Source organism: Carassius auratus, chromosome 31 (genome assembly GCF_003368295.1).
Source record: "Carassius auratus strain Wakin chromosome 31, ASM336829v1, whole genome shotgun sequence".
Lineage (NCBI taxonomy): Eukaryota > Metazoa > Chordata > Actinopteri > Cypriniformes > Cyprinidae > Carassius > Carassius auratus.
Window position 1 is genome coordinate 25272124 of NC_039273.1, and position 20442 is coordinate 25292565.

A 20442-nucleotide genomic window follows, 5' to 3' on the forward strand; every position below is an offset into this window, starting at 1 on the left:
ATTATGTCCAACACTACGGTACAACTCAATTCCAGATTATAAGAAACTATAGCCATACCGTTACTATAACATATCCAACATGTTTCCGCCTACCTGGCAAAAATTTGATACTGTGGTGGACCAGGGATGTTGGTTTCTTGAAGGTCTCCTATTCACTACACTTTCCCTAAAATAAGCCAGCAATGAAAAAATAAATAAAAATAGTGTGAAAAGTACAGTTGCAGTGAAAAGCATTTCTGAAGGATCACGTGACACTGAAGAGTACTAACTGCAGTAATGATGCTGAAAATTCAGCTTTGATCACAAAAATAAATTACATTTTAAAATATATTCAAATAGAAAACAGTTATTTAAAATTGTAAAAATATTACACTATATTACTGTTTTTGCTGTATTTTGGATCAAATAAACGAAGCCTTGGAATGAATCATGAATTACATTCTGCATGATAAAATATAAAGATTTCACAGTGATCTTCTGTAATTTTTTTTCGTTACTACTACATTACTGTAGTAAAACCATGTTTTACTACTTTTTATACAGAGAGTATACGGAGAGTATACCATAACATGATTATCCTAAATGTTAAAAAAATTAAGTGTATCAGCAATCATAAATCAAAGAAGAAATTTCTTAGAAATATAGTTATCTAGGTGACGAGGATCACTCGCTGCTTTGTGTAAATTCCAGTACGAAACTTGTTATGATTTTCCGATGGTAAAAACAAATTAGCTATATGTTGTTGTTATCAATATATCGTTTTTGACCAGCGAATGCGTGTAAATGTTATTTATTTTTTTTGTCCGTCATTAAAACGGCGACGGCGCCTGCCGCTGCCGGGATCACATTACATTTTCATCTACAGGTTACAAACTAGTTTTTTTAGCTATATAGACAGAACGCTCAGTTTTTCCTGTGGTAAAATGCATTTGGCCAAAATCGCATTTTATAAAAGATGAAATGCTACTATATGCCCAGGCTATTTAAGTGTTGGCTATGTATTGGCTATGACTAGATGGCAAATGCTAGCCCTCTCTCTCAGGCGACGTCCCACCTTTTACTGTCTATGCGTCCCACATGTCTCAGCCACTCAGACAGACATCCAATAAATAAAATATGAGCCTTTATAGACATAGTGTTTAGTAGTACTTATTCAAAAAACAAGATAACAAGAGTGTAAGGGCAAAAAGGGCATGTGCTCTGCACAGGTTGAGCCCTACCTGTGCACGTGCCTGGTTTACAACATATATTTAAATATATAATTTTGGCAGAAACATACTTATTTGCTGTGTATTAAGAGAATATAATAGAATATAATATAATAGAATAGAATAGAATCCAAAGTACGTCGCTTTGCAGTTCACATGTACCTGATTTATGAGTATGAGTTCAGTCACTCCCGGTTGGTACTTTCCTGCTATAAACGGAAAGATGAACGTGTGTAAGAGGTAGATGCAGAGCTCTATTTATGGCACTGGTTCATGCTTTGTCATGTATGCTATTGTTTTGTATTTATGTGTTTTATAAATTAATAGATGTGAGTCTGAATGTAGTGTATATTTTCAGTTAGCAGTGCAAACATATGTGCATAATCAGTACTGAAATATAAGTGAATGTCTTGATTATGCACTTATTTATTCACCGAGATTCTGTCTGATCAGTAAGAGACTCATTTATTAATTCATATCTTTATTCTGGACACTAGCCCCATATGAAAGAACAGCACAAAGAGCTTGTAAATCAATAGATCACCCTAAATTAAAAATTTCATTTGCATCTCTTTTCCATATGACAAAATGGAATGAGAATTCATAGTGAATAAGATTATCAAACAACAACAAAAAAGCATCCTAATATCAGTCTGCAGAGCTCATATTACTTCTCATGTCTTCTGAAGTCATACAGTATATAGCTTTGTGAGAAATGTACTGGAAAAACGGTAACCTATGGTGACATCTAAATCAGCTGCTTTTATTTTAATCAAAAATATGATTTTAAATTACTAATGGAGAATAAATGCATTAATTTATACCTACAAAATTACATTTTATGGGTTTAAACAGAAAAAAAACAAAAGCTGACTAAAAACAATGCAAGGGAAAAATAATAAAAAATTTTCCCACCACATCCTGTATCCCAATGCATTTGGTGATTTCATTCATCAAGTGTTATAAATTTGATATATGAGCGGAAATATGTCTGTGTGTCATGTTCTAATGTTTGTGTGTGTGTGTGCGTGCACGTTCAGGAGCTTGTGTGCATGATTCAGGGACTTTTCATGGTGAGGTCATCTCTCTCTCCCTCTCTCTATCTCTCTCTCTCTGTGTGTGTGTGTGGAAGAGATGAGCAAAGCCCTGTAACCTACATCTCCTTTGTCTTTTGCCACATGACAATGGCTGTAAAGGGCCGTTGTAGTTTCCATGGCAACATGTCTGTGACTAAAAGTCAGGTTATGGGTTAGCAGATGTGTGCACATGCATGTTTCTATATATCTGCAAATGTTTCCACATATTTTATCACCCTACATCAGTCACACTCCCTCAGCATCTGAGGAAATATCTGGAACAGGCATAAAACTAATCCCCTGTCCTCTCACAACAAAATCCACCCACATATTTTATTTTAGAACTGTTTATATTGTTTTCACTTCAAGATCTGTGCACATTTCTCTTCTAACTCAGGTGACCTTTTCACCTGAGAAAACTATATTATTGTATATTAGCCAAAAGCAATGGTAGGAAGTTTAAACATCTTAATTACGAATTTGTTTCTTATAAACATGCATCTTTTCACTTCACAGGAAGTTTTTAATCAGCTGTTTGAACTCTCATTCTTATGGCACCCATTCAAGTCAAGACAAGCTTTATTTTTATAAGGCTTTATCCAATACAGGTCATGTCAAAGAAAGTGAAAGTGAATTTGTGCTCTGCATTTTCACCCATCCATGTGCAATAGTTTCTTTATGTAACTCAAGTCAGTTTAGATCAATAACAGTATGAGGTTCATCAATTCTGAAACAAGAAGTTCAGCTAAAATGCATTCATTGCAGAGGATCCATTGGTGAGCGATTTTCCAAATCTACTCTGATGAAGAAACTTGTCTACTATACCTCGCATGGCCTGAGGGTTAGGAGTGTTTGGAGTAACGCATTACAAGTAAAGCAAGTTACCTAATCAGATTACTTACTTTTTCAAATAAGTAACGCAAGTTACTTTTTTCCAATTTATTGATTGACATCTCTCCTGTCCGCATTTTGAAAGAGATCTGTTACTGTAGTTCTAAAATAAATATGAATATGCATTAGTTCATCTCACTCACAAAAAAAAAAAAACAACAAAAAAAAAAACACTAATATATTTGATGTATTTAATCCCATTATTTAAATCAATGTCTTTGCTTCTGATCTTGGATGATCCAGTTCAACAATACTACTACTAATCTGACTCTAGACAAACATTTGTGTGTGTTTTTTATTGCTGAAGTGTGTCGAAATGTCTTCTTCTGCATTCTGCTGTCAGGACGTCAATTTACTGATGCGTATTCATTCCACTTTTGATGTGAAAAGGCTTTTATATTTGCCAAAAAATATATTTTTTTGTTTTAAAAACAAACAAGCAAGCCCTGTGCAGATTTAAAAAGTAACACAAAGATAACAAAGTGCATTACTTTCAATAAAACGTAACTAAGTATCGTAATTAGTTACTTTTTTATGGAGTAACACAATATTGTAATGCATTACTTTTAAAAGTAACATTCCCCAACACTGCCTGAGGATGAGTACATTTGAGCAACTTTTCATTTTGGGTAAACTGTTCCTTTAAGCCACTTTTTAATGTGTTGTTCCTTCACTTTATAGACAGTCTAGTTCTGACATGTGAACTGAGGCTATAAAAAATCCTCTAATCCTCTGTTTGCACCAGACTGTAAGATAAGACATGATGCTTTTTCCTTTCCTAGAGAATCATAAACGGGAAAATCTCTTATCTCCTCTGAACTGACGTGAATGTTCATGTTACCTGCACATGATCACATGACAGCTCTAATCAGAGGACAAACATTTTATTAGGATCTTACAGAAGTTGAAGTGCTTTAAAAAAGATTTAAAGATGGCACCAAAAAAAAAAGTCACTAGCTGGTATGGTTTTGATTGATAAAGAAACCTGTGAGCCCTTATAAAGATTTTACAGAATGTTTTCCATTTTTCTTTGCAATTTACATCAGACTGTGTAGTGGACGAGGTTTATGGGCATCTGAGGAAGAGACTTTTTGTGTTTGGAGTGTTGTATAGTGAGTAAAGCTCATAACTCATAAATGCCAAGTTCATAGCAAGTTCATGATGACCTATTTACCCTTGAGCAAGACAGTTAATTCAGATTACTGCAGGGAGGATGCAAGTGTCAGTGGAATTCTTTCTACCAATGCAAATATGCCTAGCATATCTCTATATACGAAGAGTTTATGCAGTATTTTCCTTTTTAAAACTTTGTGACTGTAAAGGTAAATGATGTCTTTGGAAACTGCAGACTGAGTAGCTGAGAATATTCCACAAACACCTTCAGATTGTGAAGGAGGAACCTGACACATTTCCGGTCAGATGGCAAAAAGCAGTTCCTCAGAGGCTGGTGTGATTCAGCGGCACCTATTCATAAACTGATCAACCCTGTGAACCCATACAGCTGTCATCTGTTGGCATGAAAAGGCAGAACATATATTTGCATTTTAAAACTGTCTTCATTTCAGCAGAATATGTAATGAGTGCTCTTATTCTGGTGAAATCGTGAGCTGAATTCCTCTGTGGTGAGCTCAGAGGAAGATAACTCTATGTGATGTTGTGAAATATGTGTCTGGAGCTGTTCAGAGGGTAAAGCTCAGCTCTGGGCAGATCTCTGAGTCAGCAAATCACATATGAAGATGTATGTGCATGGTGCATATAATTCTGCATGTACAACCATTCACACACACACACACACACACACACACACACACGCACGCACACACACATAGAGAGAGAGAGAGAGAGAAGGACAAACAAGGAAGTTTCATCCAATAAATCAAAACAAAAAACATCTCACTTCACATTGCAGAGCTGTTACCATTTAGTTTAATGTTCTAATGAATATGCATTAACTTAAAATGTTTGTAAATGCACTTTTAATATATTATTGTACACAGACTATTATTATAGCCCAATATATTTATTATGTTATTTTAATGCCTCGGACATTAATTATTGATATATAAATTATTATTATTTTATTTCTAATGAATATACATGTCCTCATCACTTATTTTGTCAAGAAGCTTGTAAATACACTTATTATTATATATTATGAGAATTTCTTATTAATGATTATTATATTACATTACATTATAGTGAGCTGGTTGCCTGTGAAATCTATTATTTTTATATTAATTTATATGTAATATATGAAATTGCTATTTTTTTTACTTATAGTCCAGAATCAGAATCAGAAAGAGCTTTATTGCCAAGTATGTTTGCGCACACAAGGAATTTGTTTTAGTGACATAAGCTTCCAGTACACAGAGACACCAACACACAGACAAAAAAAAAATATTACATATAATATTAATATCATACATATTTCTAAATAATGACTGGGCAGTGCCTGACTGTCTCTATATATCTCTGAGGTCTCAGAAAATAATTTAATTCCAACTCAAGTCATTTACATTTTTATGATTATGTAAAGCTATTTAATTGTGAGCCATGTAATAGCCCACCAAAGTAATGCAGTCATTTTTACAAAATAAACACTTTTGACTTCTAAATATACTTTTAGGCTATTATGGTCTTATATTAAATAAGTTAAAAGCTGCTCATGACCACTTCGTGTCAAACCTGTTTATTTTGCAATAATAATCAGCTGATTGATCGTATAGCTATATAATACATATTAAGGCAAAGAGTAATTTTATACATAATGGAATTAGTAAGTAGGGTTGAAGCATCAGACATGATCTGAAGTTTGCACTGCGATGTGTGTGAGTGTGTACATGTGTGTAAGCTTTTGCAACTTGGCGTCACGCATCGTCCACACACACACACACACACACACACACTGAGAGTGAGCGAGGATCTCAGTGCGCAGTGCGGAGCTGAAAACATGACTTTGCTAAGCTTTGCATGGATCATCCGGGTTTGTGCATGATGCATTAGACACACACAGGTGTGATTTGACGGAGATCATGCGCTCGTGCGTCCCTTCGCGAGGAAAGTGTCTTCATGAGTGTCCAAAGTAACAGCAACAGCAGTGGAAGTTTGGACGGAGCGCCATCTTGCTCTCAGTTCTCGACTGGATCTCCGACCCCGGGCTCAGTTTCTCCGCTCGATAACTGCGCTCCGCGGAGGCGTAAGGAAGGTAAAACCGGCGTGAATGTCGATTTAAAGCTTGTTCGTGTGAAATCGGTCGGGATTGTGTTAGATTGACGTGTGATTTTGAGTAAATCTGGCCTCGAAGCGAAGCGGTCGTGTCGGAGGCCGCTGATCTCTCGTCTACTGTCTGTGTCTCTCCGTGTTTTTATAACAAGCATCGAGTCCTAGACACGAGCTGCTGTGTTTTACATTGTTTGCGATGGAATCCTATCGCTTTTTGTGTTGATTGCACGTTTAATTTGACGTGAGGATGCCCATGGTCACCTATTAGGGACTTGGTCACTGGCCGCGTCTCAAATCCTGGCTAGATGTCTACTTTTGGGCATCGTAGGTAACGTTACATCTTTTTTGTGCTTTTTTATGTTGCCCCTAAATGCTCTCTTTGTGTCTAGGTGGGAAGCTAGCTAGGCTGTGTTTTGATAGACAGCCAGTCTGATAAATAAGAGTTGATGCTTTGAGGTTTAAAGTATGTAACGTTAGTTATCACTGTGCAATGCAATGGATCAGAAATGAGACACAGTCTGTACTTGATAAACATGAGTTGCTGTCTGCTTGAGTATGTTTATCACCCATGCATGCAATGCAACAGCCCAAAATGCTAGATTGGTAGAAACAAACTGGGTTTTAGGACATTATTGATGTTTTTTAAGGTTGACAGTATGCATTTGTCACTCATGCTTGCTTGCATGCAATGCAATGGCTCGTAATGCTGTCTGCTTACTAGCTTTTGAGAAACAGCCAAAACATGATATATATTAGCTGATGTTTTTATGTTTGCGTGTGTTATTTCTAGTACTTATGCATGTCTGATCAATGTATCACATAAGTTGATGTTAATGTTTGAGTCAATAATGCATGTAGGTTGTTGTAAATGTAAGCATCTTACTGGATTTAAATAAAATGCCAGTACCTAACAAACATGATTTATGTTTTTATAGTTGAAAGTATTGAATTATTTATCTAGTATTCAATGCATGTTATGCAATATCTCAAAATGCTGTCTAGGTAGGCAAAAGGTTTGTGAGACACACAACTCGTTTGGTGTTCTGCATGTGTGAAAAACAGTGTTTATTTATCTGCATGAAGTGTTTTCTAGGTAGCCATGTTGAATTTGGACACGCCAGTAAACATGAGTTGGTGTTGTTTATTTTTCTTCTGTGCTGGAGAGGTGTTTTATCACGTCCACCAGAGACTCAGGCTGGTCTGTAAACATGCGTACTGTATGTGAACTGATGAGTGTAATATCATATGTGTTAATGCATTACTCAGATTCTCATGTCCAAGAATAAGTTCTCAGCCATGTAATGGCATACCTTGCGTTTCATTTTTTTTACCTGCTTGTCCTTTCTTTGCATTTGCAAACATGAATTGCACCTTGTTTACATCCAGAGGAATGCACATGCATTGTGTTTTCATTTCATCTTTGGTTGTAATTCCTTGAAGCAGCACAACTGTTTTCAACATTGATAATAATTATCTCAAACAACAAATCAACATATTGGAATCATTCTTGTAGATCATGTGACAATGAAAACTGGAGTAATGATGCTGAAAATACAGCTTTGATCAAAGAAGTAGAATTACATTTAAAATATATTCAAGTTGAAAACCGGTATTTTAAGTTGTTGTAATATTTCACAATATTTACTAATTGTTTTTGCATTAATATTTACCCCAGGAATTGATTTATTCATTTTTTTTCATTTCATTCTGATTCATTTTGAAGCCAATTTTGGCTTATATTTGTTAGAATAAATCAAAGTCACATATAAAAGTAACTGTAACTAATGCACAAGATCCTACAAGGAAATATATTAATTTAAAAGTGTATGTATTTGTCCCCTACTGTATTATTTAATAATTCTTATTATTTACTATTTTGGGATCTCTTGGTGGCTCACCTGTGCATCAGTGCACAAACTAGGATGTAGCTTGTGCGTTTCCATTGGCTTTCACTCATCAGCACAGTTTGGGAGGTGTCTCATTTAGCCAGGCACTGCTTTCTTTGGTGCTCGGGTTGTTTGCCGAAGCAGACGTGGCCTTAGGTTTGTGTATGCTCATTCCCAGTGGTCTGATTTATCATCTGTGTCCCTTATCTGGGCAGCTGTGCTCTTCCTGCCCCATTGACCTTCATAATTTTCCACCCATCCACCATCTTGGGATCTCTTTGGCTTGGAGCTCTTTCTGGCACGAGTCTTATCATGGTAGTTGTGTCGGATGCATCCACTGCGCCCGTGTTTATGAAGCTGAGCTGTTTTGTCTAGTCATTGTAAAGGGGTTTGAAGACCAGACGATTCCTTTAGACAGGTTTTGTGATGATTCATGCTGTTATTAGCAGGTTGTTCTTATCGGCTGCTGATACTGTATTAGTCTCATGAAGTGCTGAAGAAACGGGGGCCATTTGGCTGCTGCTTCGATGATGATGATGATGATGAATTCTGTCTTCAGGCATCTGCTGCCATATCATGTCAAACATGGAAAGAATAGTTCAACCAAAAACGTCTTTCTTATATTATTTACTCCGCGTTCTTAGCTGGCTGTTGAACCGTTGTAAAGTTTGGGGTTTGTTCTGCTCAACAAGGCTGCATTTATTGGATAAAAAAATACAGTAAAATCAGTAATATTGTGAAATATTATTACAGTTTAAAATAAGTGTTTTCTATTTGAATGTATTTTAAAATGTAATTTATTCCTGTGATGTAAAGCTGAATTTTCAGCATCGTGACTCCAGTCTTCAGTGTCCCATGATTCTTCAGAAATCACTCTAATATACTGACTTTCTGTTTGAGAAACATTTCTGATTTTAATCTATGTTGAAAACAAAGCCTCATACTTTTGTGGAAACCATGATACATTGGTTTTCAAGATTCTTTGATGAATAAAAAGTTCAAAAGAACAGCGTTTATTTGAAGTAGGAATCTTTTGTAGCATTATAAATGTCTTTGTTGTCACTTTTATTCATTTATTCATTACATAAGAAGGTCTTACTGTATGTATGGAAGTCTATGTAATCAAATATAATCAGTAAAATTGGGGAAATGCACATTGTATTTATTTAAATCATTAATTTTATAAATGGACGAAATAAGGTGATGGAACCACGCTGACACTGGCATCAGCTGATAAAGAGCAGGAAATGTCTCGAAGTACTTCCTGTTTGTAGTCCTGACTCCATCAGCAGGAAACTCTGTTGAAGTTTTCTGTAAAAAAAAAATGAAAATGGCTAGAAGAGCAGACGAAAAATATTGTGGATGGTCAAATGTGAAGAATGGTGCACATCTTATTGTAAACCTATCGTTGTCACAGTCTGGCCATTTCGAAGAAGATTAATATAAATAAACTTTTGAGTCTGATGTGAGTGTAGTTCTGTAGCTGTAAACCTTTCTAAGTCTTTTGCCTTTAAACCAGTAATATGAGTAGGTGATCTTCTGGCTCTTTTAGGGTGGCATAGGATCGGAAAACAATGACTGGATGGTCTCGTCAGATTCCAGGAGGATGCGTCAGTGTGATCACACCCCTCCCGAACCTCAGCGCTGTGTACATGTGTGTGTGAACATGTTGGGATTGACGTGTGATCTGTGTGTGTTTGTAGGTATGGATGAACTGCATTCTCTGGATAGACGGCGGCAGGAGCTTTTGGAGGCACGTTTCATCGGAGCAGTTAGTGGAAATACAGGAGGAAGCACGGGGAGCGCGAGCGGAGGACCTAAAGTAATGCAAACACACACATGTGCATCTTCATATGCTCAAGGCGATGCTTTTGATGAGATTTAATTTATATATTGAATTAATACATTTTTATTGTTGACACATACACATACAAAACATGCACATACAAAACTACACCACTGATAAATGGATAGGTAATGAACATCGTACTGTTTTCGAATTGGCTCACTCAGCTGCGAGTATTTGGACTTTCTTGGCTTTTCAATCACTTTCGGCCACATCTGTGAGCGCAGTCCGGTCCAAAGGGTTTTCAACTACTTCTGGAAGTGTTCAAAAGCAGACGTGCTCAAAATGTTGTATTTAGCGTTGTCCATCTGTGATCTGCTAGACGAAATGGCATCCTAATACCAGGTGTACACAGGCCGTCTGTCATCGTCAGGACCTGCACCAAACCTGCTGTGGTCTTTCTTTTTTTTAGGGGTTGAACAATAACGAATGTTCCAGTCACAGTTTTGGCAGCCTGGGGTCATCTAGTGACAAGGAGTCTGAGGTGAACTTTATACTCATGCATACTCATTTCAGCTTTATTATTTATTGAACAGATCTGTTTCAACAGTTCATCCATGTGTACTTTTTTATTCCCTTAAAGAACTCTGACGTAAAGAAAGGAGGATCACCTGCATATTCAGTGAGTTTGACATTTCAATCTCTTTTATTATCTTATTTGAATAGGAATAACATAATAATGTTCCAAATCCATTTTTTCTTCCACGGGACACAAAAGGTGCATTTTTGAAAAATATCTCACTTTCTGTATGATGAAAGTGAATGGAAATGACCAATAAGAACCATTAAACTGGTCCATAGGAGTTATATAGGAATACAGTTATGTGATAATGTTGTTGATGTCAAATGTGACGTGCCATAATTCAGAAGCTGCAGTAAATAACTAATATTTCATCATCTCCCTTCTGCAGTGCTCTATTCCATGTCTTCTCAGGGGAAAACTGCAATCAGTCGCTTTTTTTTTGTTGTTGTCATTTTAGAGTTTGACAGCGCTTTTCCATATTCACTTTCATTACTTTTAAAAGAGCACCCAAGATATTAATAAAATGCCACATGGGTTTGGGAAATGATGTGTGCAGTTTGTACAAATGCAGAAAGGCTGTCTGAAAGCCTTATTGGTGAAGCTCCTAAAGCATTGAAATTGATTGTATTGATTTAGTGAACAGAAGTATTGATTGAATAGTAACGTCTTTTCCTGTTTTCCCAAGACTCCAGAGAAGAAGCACTCCGAGTCATCCAGAGGAAGAAAGAGGAAGGTTGACAACCAGTCAGAGATCAGCCAGGGTAATGCTAACTTCCTGTGTGTATGAATGAAGTATTTCTTCATATGCATGACTGGTTTGAAGAAATTTGTGAACAAACCTGGCAACTTTCGAGTTTGAGAATGTTGTGCTTGATGTTTATTGGGAAATACAGCGCTTAATGTTCAGCATCCCATGTTTTTAATATATTTTTTTCCAAACCTCTCAGGAAAGTCTTCCGGCCGAGGGCCCAAGATCAGCGATTATTTTGATGTAAGTAAAGCTTTGTTTGGATGACTCTGTGTGAACTCAGCTCTGTATTAAATGTCAGTCAGGTGTCAGAGTAAAACTACTTTTTTCATCTTCTAAAGGCTGCCCGCTCCCTCGCTTTAGTAGAGTTGTGAAATCACTCGAGCATTGGTAGTAACACTGAGATGACATCACATCCTGTCAGTATGTAATGTGGTGTCTGTATGTAATGTTCTCCTTGCTGAAGTTCCAGGGAGGAAACGGGTCCAGTCCAGTCAGGGGGCTTCCTCCGGTCCTGCGCTCGCCACAGAACTCTCACTCTGCACCCGGCTCTATCGTAAGTGCTCATCTTTCAGGTTTGACATGTAAAGATCCAGTGATGTTGACTTTTTTCACTCTTCAGGTCAGGCAGAACAGCTCCTCACCCACAAGCTTGTGTTTCATGGATCCCATGATGAACCCGAAACTGCTGAGCAGCAGAAGTGTCCAGGTGAGGCTTGCATCAGGTCGCTCTCAAACACATGCACTGCATGCTCTGGAACTGTTAGCTGTACAATATTTGCACTGCACACTTCTCTGCTTTCAGACGGATTTGACACTGTTGAAACTGGCTGTACTTGAGAGCAATAAGAATCTTGATCTTGAGAAGAAGGAGGGCAGAATAGATGATCTACTCAGGGTGAGTGTCACCTGTCCTTGAGGGTTTTTTTTTTTCTTTGTGGCATCCGTTCAGACGTTGAGTGGTTTTAATGTTTTCTCCCCAGGCGAACTGTGACCTCCGCAGACAGATAGATGAGCAGCAGAAGCTGCTGGAACGTTTCAAGGAGCGTCTGAACAAATGCACTACGATGAGTAAAAAGCTGCTCATTGAGAAGGTGAGCTGTGTTTGATGTGCTGGCAGCTGCTTGTTTCTCATGTGTCGGGGAGGTCGAGTGACTCTCGAGTGTGTTCTCGTCTCACTAGAGCACTCAAGAGAAGCAGTCCTGCCGTGAGAAGAGCATGCAGGACCGGCTGCGTCTGGGGCATTTCACCACGGTCCGGCACGGGGCGTCCTACACCGAACAGTGGACAGACGGATATGCCTTCCAGAACCTGGTCAAGTAAGAGTCTCACACAGACACACACTAAAGCTGCTCCTGTCCAGTACTGGAAAAAGTGCGAAAATTAACCCAGGATGCCAGTGTTCTGCTCAGATACTCTTATATTTTTATTATTATTTTGCATTAATTTTTTGCATTAATGTATGTTTTCCATTTTCATTTGAATAGTTTATATTTTAATAATTAAATATTCATTTCAGTTTTATTTTCGTATATCAATTAAACGACATATTGCCTTGGAAACTAGCTCAAATAAAATAATAATAGGGTTTTTTACTTTAATGTATTTTTTTATGGTTTTAGTATAGTTAACCCTGGTGCTGCTAATGCAATTTGATATGAAGCATAAAAGCTGCTGCTCTGACCTCATCCCTATTCATAATTTACAGAATTTGACATTACAATTAGTCTATAAATAAATCCATAAATAAAATCCAGATGGGATGCTGGTGGAATCTAATTAATTAAATATATAATTTTTTATACTAACCTCGTCACGAACACCATCAGATGCAGTGTTATTTTAATATCATTATAAATTTGATTAATATATTTATAATATTATATTATTTTTTTATTTTTAAGGTTCCATTTTAATTTTTAGGCACAGGTTTTAATAATTTTGTAATGTTTTTTTTTTGTTTCTTTCATTTTATTTCAGTTTTAAGATGTTTAAGAAAATGTTTAAATCCTTTTGCTAAAATAAAATAAGTTTCTTTTTTTTAAATATAGGCATTGCGGAAAAACTTTGTAACATATGTAAGAAAAGTGTGGGGAACCTTGAATACAATGTTAATCACTTTCATTGTAAATAATAATAGGGTCCTATTATTCTGCATTTTCATGTTTTTTTAGTTAGAAATATAAATATAATAAATATTATTTGTATTTTTTTTCTGTGCTGATAGGCAGCAGGAGTGGATAAACCAGCAGAGGGAAGAGATCGAAAGGCAGAGGAAACTTCTAGCGAAGCGCAAACCTCCCAGCACACCCTCCTCCCAGAGCCCGACCCCCAATGAGTCCAAACAGAGAAAGACCAAAGTCGTCAATGGAGCTGACAACGACCCCTTCCTCAAACCCAGCCTGCCTACACTGTGAGACATTAACACACACACACACACACACACACACCACATGGAGACTTCCTTTTGACTTCTAGTGGTATTAAAATAAGACGGTTAGGATTAATGTAGACCAGGGCTGCACAATTCATCATTTTAACATCATTATATAAGCACGTGTGATCTATAGAACACCAGAAGTCTGTGATTTTAATACATTTGAAGTGTTTTCTGCAATATTGTCTTCAAAAATGGCCCGGAAATGCTTCTGTGTTGAATGTGCAGGCTGACTGTGGCAGAATATCACGAGCAGGAAGAAATCTTCAAACTGAGACTGGGGCATCTCAAAAAGGTTAGTCTCATTATAAAAACACACACTCTCATGTGCACCAGGGTTAGATGGGTAAAAGGCATTGAGGTGGAGCATTAGTGCTTCATGCATAAGCAGTCGTGCAGAAATGGGTTTTTTTTTTGTCCTTCGAGTGGAATCTGCTGTTCATACATCAGTATGTTAGTATGAGCTCACGTGTGTGTGTGTGTGTGTGTTCAGGAGGAGGCAGAGATCCAGGCGGAGCTGGAGCGGTTGGAGCGCGTGAGGAATCTGCACATTCGAGAACTTAAAAGAATCAACAATGAGGACAGCTCTCAGTAAGCCACGCCCACTTCTTGTTTTATTTAAATATTTAAATCTTCAATATGGTTGGTGGAGGTCTTGTGAAATTCTTAAACCGCATTCATATTTCTTGGTATAGTATATTTTATTGCTCTATTCTCACTCTGTTTGTAGGTTTAAAGACCATCCAACCCTTAATGAAAGGTATCTTCTCTTACACTTGCTAGGAAGAGGAGGTTTCAGTGAAGTTTATAAGGTAAATTGGTTTTTTGTTTTGTCATTAGATGCACTCACAGACTTGAGGACAGTTCATGTTCTTGCCTGTTCAACGTATTCACTACTGTTCAAAAGTTTGGTGTCTAAAGACTGTTTTATTCAGCAAGGATGCATTAAATTGATTTAAAAAGGACAGTGAAGACATTTAAGTTACAAAACATTTCAAATAAATGCTTTTCCACAAAAATATAAAACTGCACAGCTGTTTTCAACATTGACAATAATAAAAAATCATATTAGAATGATTTCTGAAGGATCATGTGACACTGAAGACTGAAGGAATGATGCTGAAAATACAGCTTTGGTCACAGGAATAAATTACTTTTTAAACCAAATTATGATAGAAAATTTTATAATAGGGATGTTAATTTCGGTTATTTTTCCTAACCGACAACCGACGCTCGTTAACCGATTATTAACCGATAAGATTATTATAAATTAGTTGAATTAATTTAGAAAGGATAAGTGTCTGTGACCCTTCAAAAACACTAACATTTGTTTCCTGGGGATTCATTTCACATGTTCAAATTGAGGATTCACATGGTTTTCTTATCACATCATGCACCTGCAGCAAATATATTTTTACTTGAATAATAAGTTACGAAATTGAACGAAAAACACAGAGTTTTGGTTCATTTTTTTGCTGCGTGAAAGGAAACGGATGGCAGAAAGCGCATTCCCTATTTTTCTTTAGGCTTATTTCCCGCGCAAAGATTTGTTTTTATTGTGAATGTACAAAAATAAAGGCAACCCGTTTACATTTCTGATCAGGCTCTTTATGGCTTAAAGCAGAAATTGCCCCCACTTTTAGAAGGGAAAAAATCAAGTTACGTTATCCTACTTTGACAATGCAGCCTGTTCATTATCATAATAAAATACAGTTAAACAAACATGTAAGAAAAAAACTGAAAAAATACACTGCTCAGTTTAAATATGTAATAAAACCTGTGCTGTTAAATGTTATCACTGTACCGCTGTGATGTTATGCAAAACATTTTGTTTTAGGCGGATAATGCTGCTCCATGTGAGCGCGCAGGTGATGGAGACTTACAGCTGATTAAACATGTTGCATCAGCATTAGGCCTATTTCTGAAAGAAATAATAAAATGCGACTTATTAATAGGCAACACAACATGATTTTCTCTCTCTAAAAAATATATTTTTTAATACGTGTAGCGTATTTTAACAATGCACCAAACTTTTATATATATTTGATAAATTACTGAAAATAAATACATTGATTTTTAAATGGTTTAACTGATTGTATAAATTGGTCAAAATTCTTAACGGTCAGTTAACGGTTAACCGGTTAAAACGAATATCCCTACAAATATATTACACCGTATTTTATATATAAAATACACAATTGCAAATATTGTTATATATTATTTACAGTCTTGGTGAGTGTAGGAGACTTTTCAAAAACAATAAATATCATTTTGTGAATTGGGAGTCATAGAAAGACCCCTCACTTGTGAATGTTAATGTATATTAAAATCAACATGAAACATTTTCAAAACCCCTCTTTACTCTTTTGTAAATATCCAGTGAAAGTGGATTTTAACACTGTAAAAATGTATTGTATAAAGCGCCATATAAATAAAAGTGACTTGTAGAACAGAACTTGATTTTATAAAAACTTTATTGCATACAGTTGTTTGAGAGGTGGAGCAAATTATAATATTTTGGTAAAACTTTTTTTTTTTTCCTTTATTATAAAATTCATATTTCTTTGAATTATTCCCAGTAAGGCCAAGAATGTGTGTTCAGGGGAAAACAGATTACATATTTAACCATGGTAAAATAACACTCAGCCTTGCATGGCTCAATGCTGCTCTTATCAAACATCGAATGCCATATCATTAAAGACACATTTTTCAAATGTAATATAAAATCTGTTTTATAGTGATATAAGAATTGACATCTTACAAAATGTTTACAGACAGCGATAGATATTAACTATTAACCTTAGATAATGTTTCAGGGAGCTTATTTAGTGGCTTGTTTAACCTGTTTTATGTTATTGTGTGAAGGCATTTGACCTGTTTGAGCAGCGATATGCTGCTGTGAAGATCCACCAGCTCAACAAGAACTGGAGAGAGGAGAAGAAAGAAAACTACCACAAGTATGTTGGCCATCTCTTTTGCCCTTTCTCTCTCTCTCTCTTTCTTTCTTTGCTCATTTGTTGTTTTGTATGCTACAGACATGCCTGTAGAGAATATAGAATCCACAAGCAACTGGACCATCCCAGAATAGTCAAACTCTACGACTACTTTTCCCTGGACACTGACACGTAAGTCTCTGTCACTTGTTCTGCTAAACCACTTCTAGTTTTTCCAGCTATTCAGATATTGACTTTGTGTGTTTCTGTTCTAGATTCTGCACTGTTCTCGAGTTCTGCGAGGGGAATGATCTCGATTTCTATCTGAAGCAGCACAAGCTGATGTCTGAGAAAGAGGCTCGCTCCATCGTCATGCAGATAGTCAACGCCCTGCGATACCTCAATGAGATCAAACCGCCCATCATCCACTACGACCTGAAACCAGGTGAACGCAACACACACCATAAAGGAATAGTTCCCCCAAAAATAGGCCAGATGTAGACGAGTTTGTTTCCTCAAGGGAACAGGCTTGGAGAAATGTAGCATTGCATCACTTGCTCATCAATGGATGTTCTGCAGTGGATGGGTGCCGTCAAAATGAGAGTCCAAAACTGCTGAAAAAAACATCACAATAATCCACACAAAGCTTCATGTTTGTAAGAAACAAATCCAGCTTTAAGATGTTTTTAACTTTAAATCGTCTATAATAACCCTTCCTCCAGTGAAGAAAAAAAAAAAGGAAAGAAATCTGCACAGATCAACTGCAAACTGCTCTAAACGAAAGTGTGTGTGTGGAGAGACAACAGGAGATGGAGAAAGCAATATTATGGATGATGGACTCCTATTTTGGTGAGAAGCAACCATTTGAAGTTTCTGACAAATACGTAGCTTTTCGCTTCAAAAAACATCAGCTGTTAGACTGGATTGGCGTGGATTATTGTGGTGTTTTTATCAGATGTGTGGACTTTCATTCTGACGGCACCCATTCACTCATTGGTGAGTAAGTAATGTAATGCTAAATTTTTCCACATCTGTTCCCATGAACAAACAAACTTGTCTACGTCTTGTATAGCCTGAGGGCCTCACAGATTAATGCAATTCATGTAGTTCGTGAATTGGTGCCAAAAAAATTTGGTTATATGTCATGCAGACTGGATAGGAAGTGTGTTTTTGGTTGCTCAGGAAATATCCTGTTGGTGGATGGAACGGCATGTGGGGAGATAAAGATCACAGACTTTGGCCTGTCTAAGATCATGGATGACGACAGCTACGGAGTGGACGGGATGGACCTGACATCACAGGGAGCAGGAACCTACTGGTCAGTTCAGTGCACAACAAAACATTACCTACATTTACATTCAGTGATTTAGCAGAAGCTTTTATCTAAAGCGAATTACAAAAATCTTAAAGGACAAAATAACAGCATAAATGTAGTCCATATGACTGCTTCAAAAACGTCTATGTTGGGCTTTACAGGGATAAATGTTCTAATGAAGACCAAATGCTCTGATGTTTTAGGTATTTGCCACCAGAGTGTTTTGTCGTTGGTAAAGAACCTCCAAAGATCTCTAATAAAGTAGACGTGTGGTCTGTGGGTGTTATTTTCTTCCAGTGTCTATATGGACGAAAGGTAAGGCGCATCGTTTCAAAACCGTTTATGGAGTCTCTTTACCTACTTTTAGGATGACGCTGCATTGAATCTTTTGTTGTTCTGTAGCCATTTGGCCATAATCAATCCCAGCAAGACATCCTTCAAGAGAACACCATCCTGAAAGCCACTGAGGTGCAGTTTCCTGCCAAACCTGTGGCGAGCAACGAGGCCAAGGTCAGTTTGAGGCACGCGAGGTGAGCTTGTATGTGTGGAAACGACAGTCTGAGTCTCTTTCTTGTCCTCCGCAGGCGTTTATCCGCCGCTGTCTGGCTTACAGGAAGGAGGATCGCTTTGATGTCCACCAGTTAGGCAGCGACTCGTACCTTCTTCCTCACATGAGACGATCCAATTCATCGGGGAACTTGCAGGCCACACTCGCAAGCTCCGCCTCTTCAGGAATCATCTCCTACTGATTGGCTGATCAATCATGATTGATGGTTCTGATGGCGAGTTCCCTCCCTTCGTCACCTCGGGGTGGACCGGAAAGGGGGAGGGGCTATAAATGTCAGCTTACAGGCTGTAGGACACGCCCACATTGGCCATAGTGACTGCCATTGATATTGGGGCAGGGAATGGCTGATGTCATTTCCTGTGTGGATCCAGATGTCAGTCAGAGCTAGAACCATTTGAAAATGGATATTTGTTTTTTACCCAAGGCATTTTGTGGAGTAGATTTGGGAGGGTCACGCTAACATTTAGCTTCTTGTTGATATCCTCCCTGAGCTACGCCTCTGTAACGGGGTGTTTTGTTTTGTGTAAGTGTGAAATTTAGAGACAATTAATTGTAGGATGATTGGAAATAGAAGAGCGAGTGTTTTAATGTGACACAGCGGTGTCTGTGAGAGAGAGCGTGTGTGTGTGTGTGTGTGTGTGTGTGTGTGTGTGTGTGCGCCTGCGAATGGATGTTTTATGCCACAGCGTTACATGTTGGCTGATCATAACATACATGTGTTGGGCACAGATTGCAAGATGTGTGTGTGTGTTACAAAAATGCTGTCTATTTTACTTCAAAGTAACATTTATGAAAAGTGTCAGTTTGTTTAAATGGGTTTAATATTTGCAAAACGTAGATAGGTGAATCTCATCAAAAATGTTCAGGTCACATTTCACCCCCAAACCAAAGGAGAAAAGTTACTTAATAGTTTTTTTTTTTAAAGATTTTGTCAGTTTTCATGATAGTTAAAGGCTATCTCTCTTTTTATATATATATATATATATATATATATATATATATATATATATATATATATATATATATATATATATATATATATATATATATATATATATATACACTATACACAGTGGGCTTGGCATCAGTCATCTGAGAGGCTTTTATTAACAGAAAATAAAATAAAACCTGGGACAAATGTGGCCAAAGGGGGAGAGTGTCCAAAATAAACAGAGGATCTGGTGTCCTCGTTGTGCTGCGGGGTTCGTGGAGGAAGGGTCCAGGCAAGGGATATAGATATTTAGAGAGAAAGAGAGATAGATAGATATCTCTATGTGTGTATTTTTCTATTGTTTCATAATAATTATGTATTTAACTTTTATATATTTGAAGTTTGTGTGTGTGTGTCTATATATATATATATATATATCTTTATTACAGTTTACCTGCAATTAAAATATTTAGTATTTAGTATTTTGACCTAACAATTATAACCTTGACTATTTTACTTTTAACAAATTTATATATATAATTAAACCAGCATATTTGTTTGTGTACATATATATTTATACACACGCACACAGTTATGTATATATATATATATATATATATATATATATATATATATATATATATATATATATCTATATCTATATCTATATATATATATATATCTATATATCTATATATCTATCTATATCCTTATAAGAGTGTGTCTCTTTCTATATGTATAGATGGATAGATAGATATACACATACATGCATATATATGCTCGAGTGAGGGAACTGGAAAAAGTGTAGTAAGTTCTTTTTATTTACATCAGCATAAATTAAAGGCAATGTAACAAATA

General features: G+C 36.7%; 1 protein-coding gene across 2 annotated transcripts; it reads left to right on the plus strand.

Moving 5' to 3' along the window:
- Window positions 1-6053: 6053 nt before the first annotated feature.
- Window positions 6054-19164, plus strand: LOC113050964 (serine/threonine-protein kinase tousled-like 1-B). Of its 2 annotated transcripts, none has more exons than XM_026214471.1 (22): window positions 6054-6380; window positions 9987-10105; window positions 10542-10613; window positions 10713-10751; window positions 11338-11413; window positions 11600-11643; window positions 11867-11956; window positions 12023-12109; window positions 12206-12298; window positions 12384-12494; window positions 12583-12719; window positions 13628-13813; window positions 14066-14132; window positions 14331-14428; window positions 14568-14649; window positions 16703-16794; window positions 16873-16962; window positions 17046-17215; window positions 17953-18088; window positions 18289-18400; window positions 18488-18595; window positions 18670-19164. In XM_026214471.1, exons 1-22 carry the CDS (start codon window positions 6245-6247, stop codon window positions 18832-18834), a joined length of 2310 nt encoding a protein of 769 aa, XP_026070256.1. In that variant the 5' UTR covers window positions 6054-6244; the 3' UTR covers window positions 18835-19164. The 2 variants fall into 2 exon arrangements, with proteins under 2 accessions (XP_026070256.1, XP_026070257.1); XM_026214472.1 differs by having other exon boundaries at window positions 11873-11956.
- Window positions 19165-20442: the final 1278 nt, after the last annotated feature.

What these genes read in the sequence shown, in the direction of transcription:
- LOC113050964 (XM_026214471.1), top strand. Translation starts at nt 6,245, where the DNA reads ATGAGTGTCCAAAGTAACAGCAACAGCAGTGGAAGTTTGGACGGAGCG. An exon ending in GCCTTCCAGAACCTGGTCAA is followed by an intron (nt 12,720 to 13,627) that starts GTAAGAGTCTCA and finishes CTGTGCTGATAG; the next exon opens with GCAGCAGGAGTGGATAAACC. An exon ending in AAACCCAGCCTGCCTACACT is followed by an intron (nt 13,814 to 14,065) that starts GTGAGACATTAA and finishes TTGAATGTGCAG; the next exon opens with GCTGACTGTGGCAGAATATC.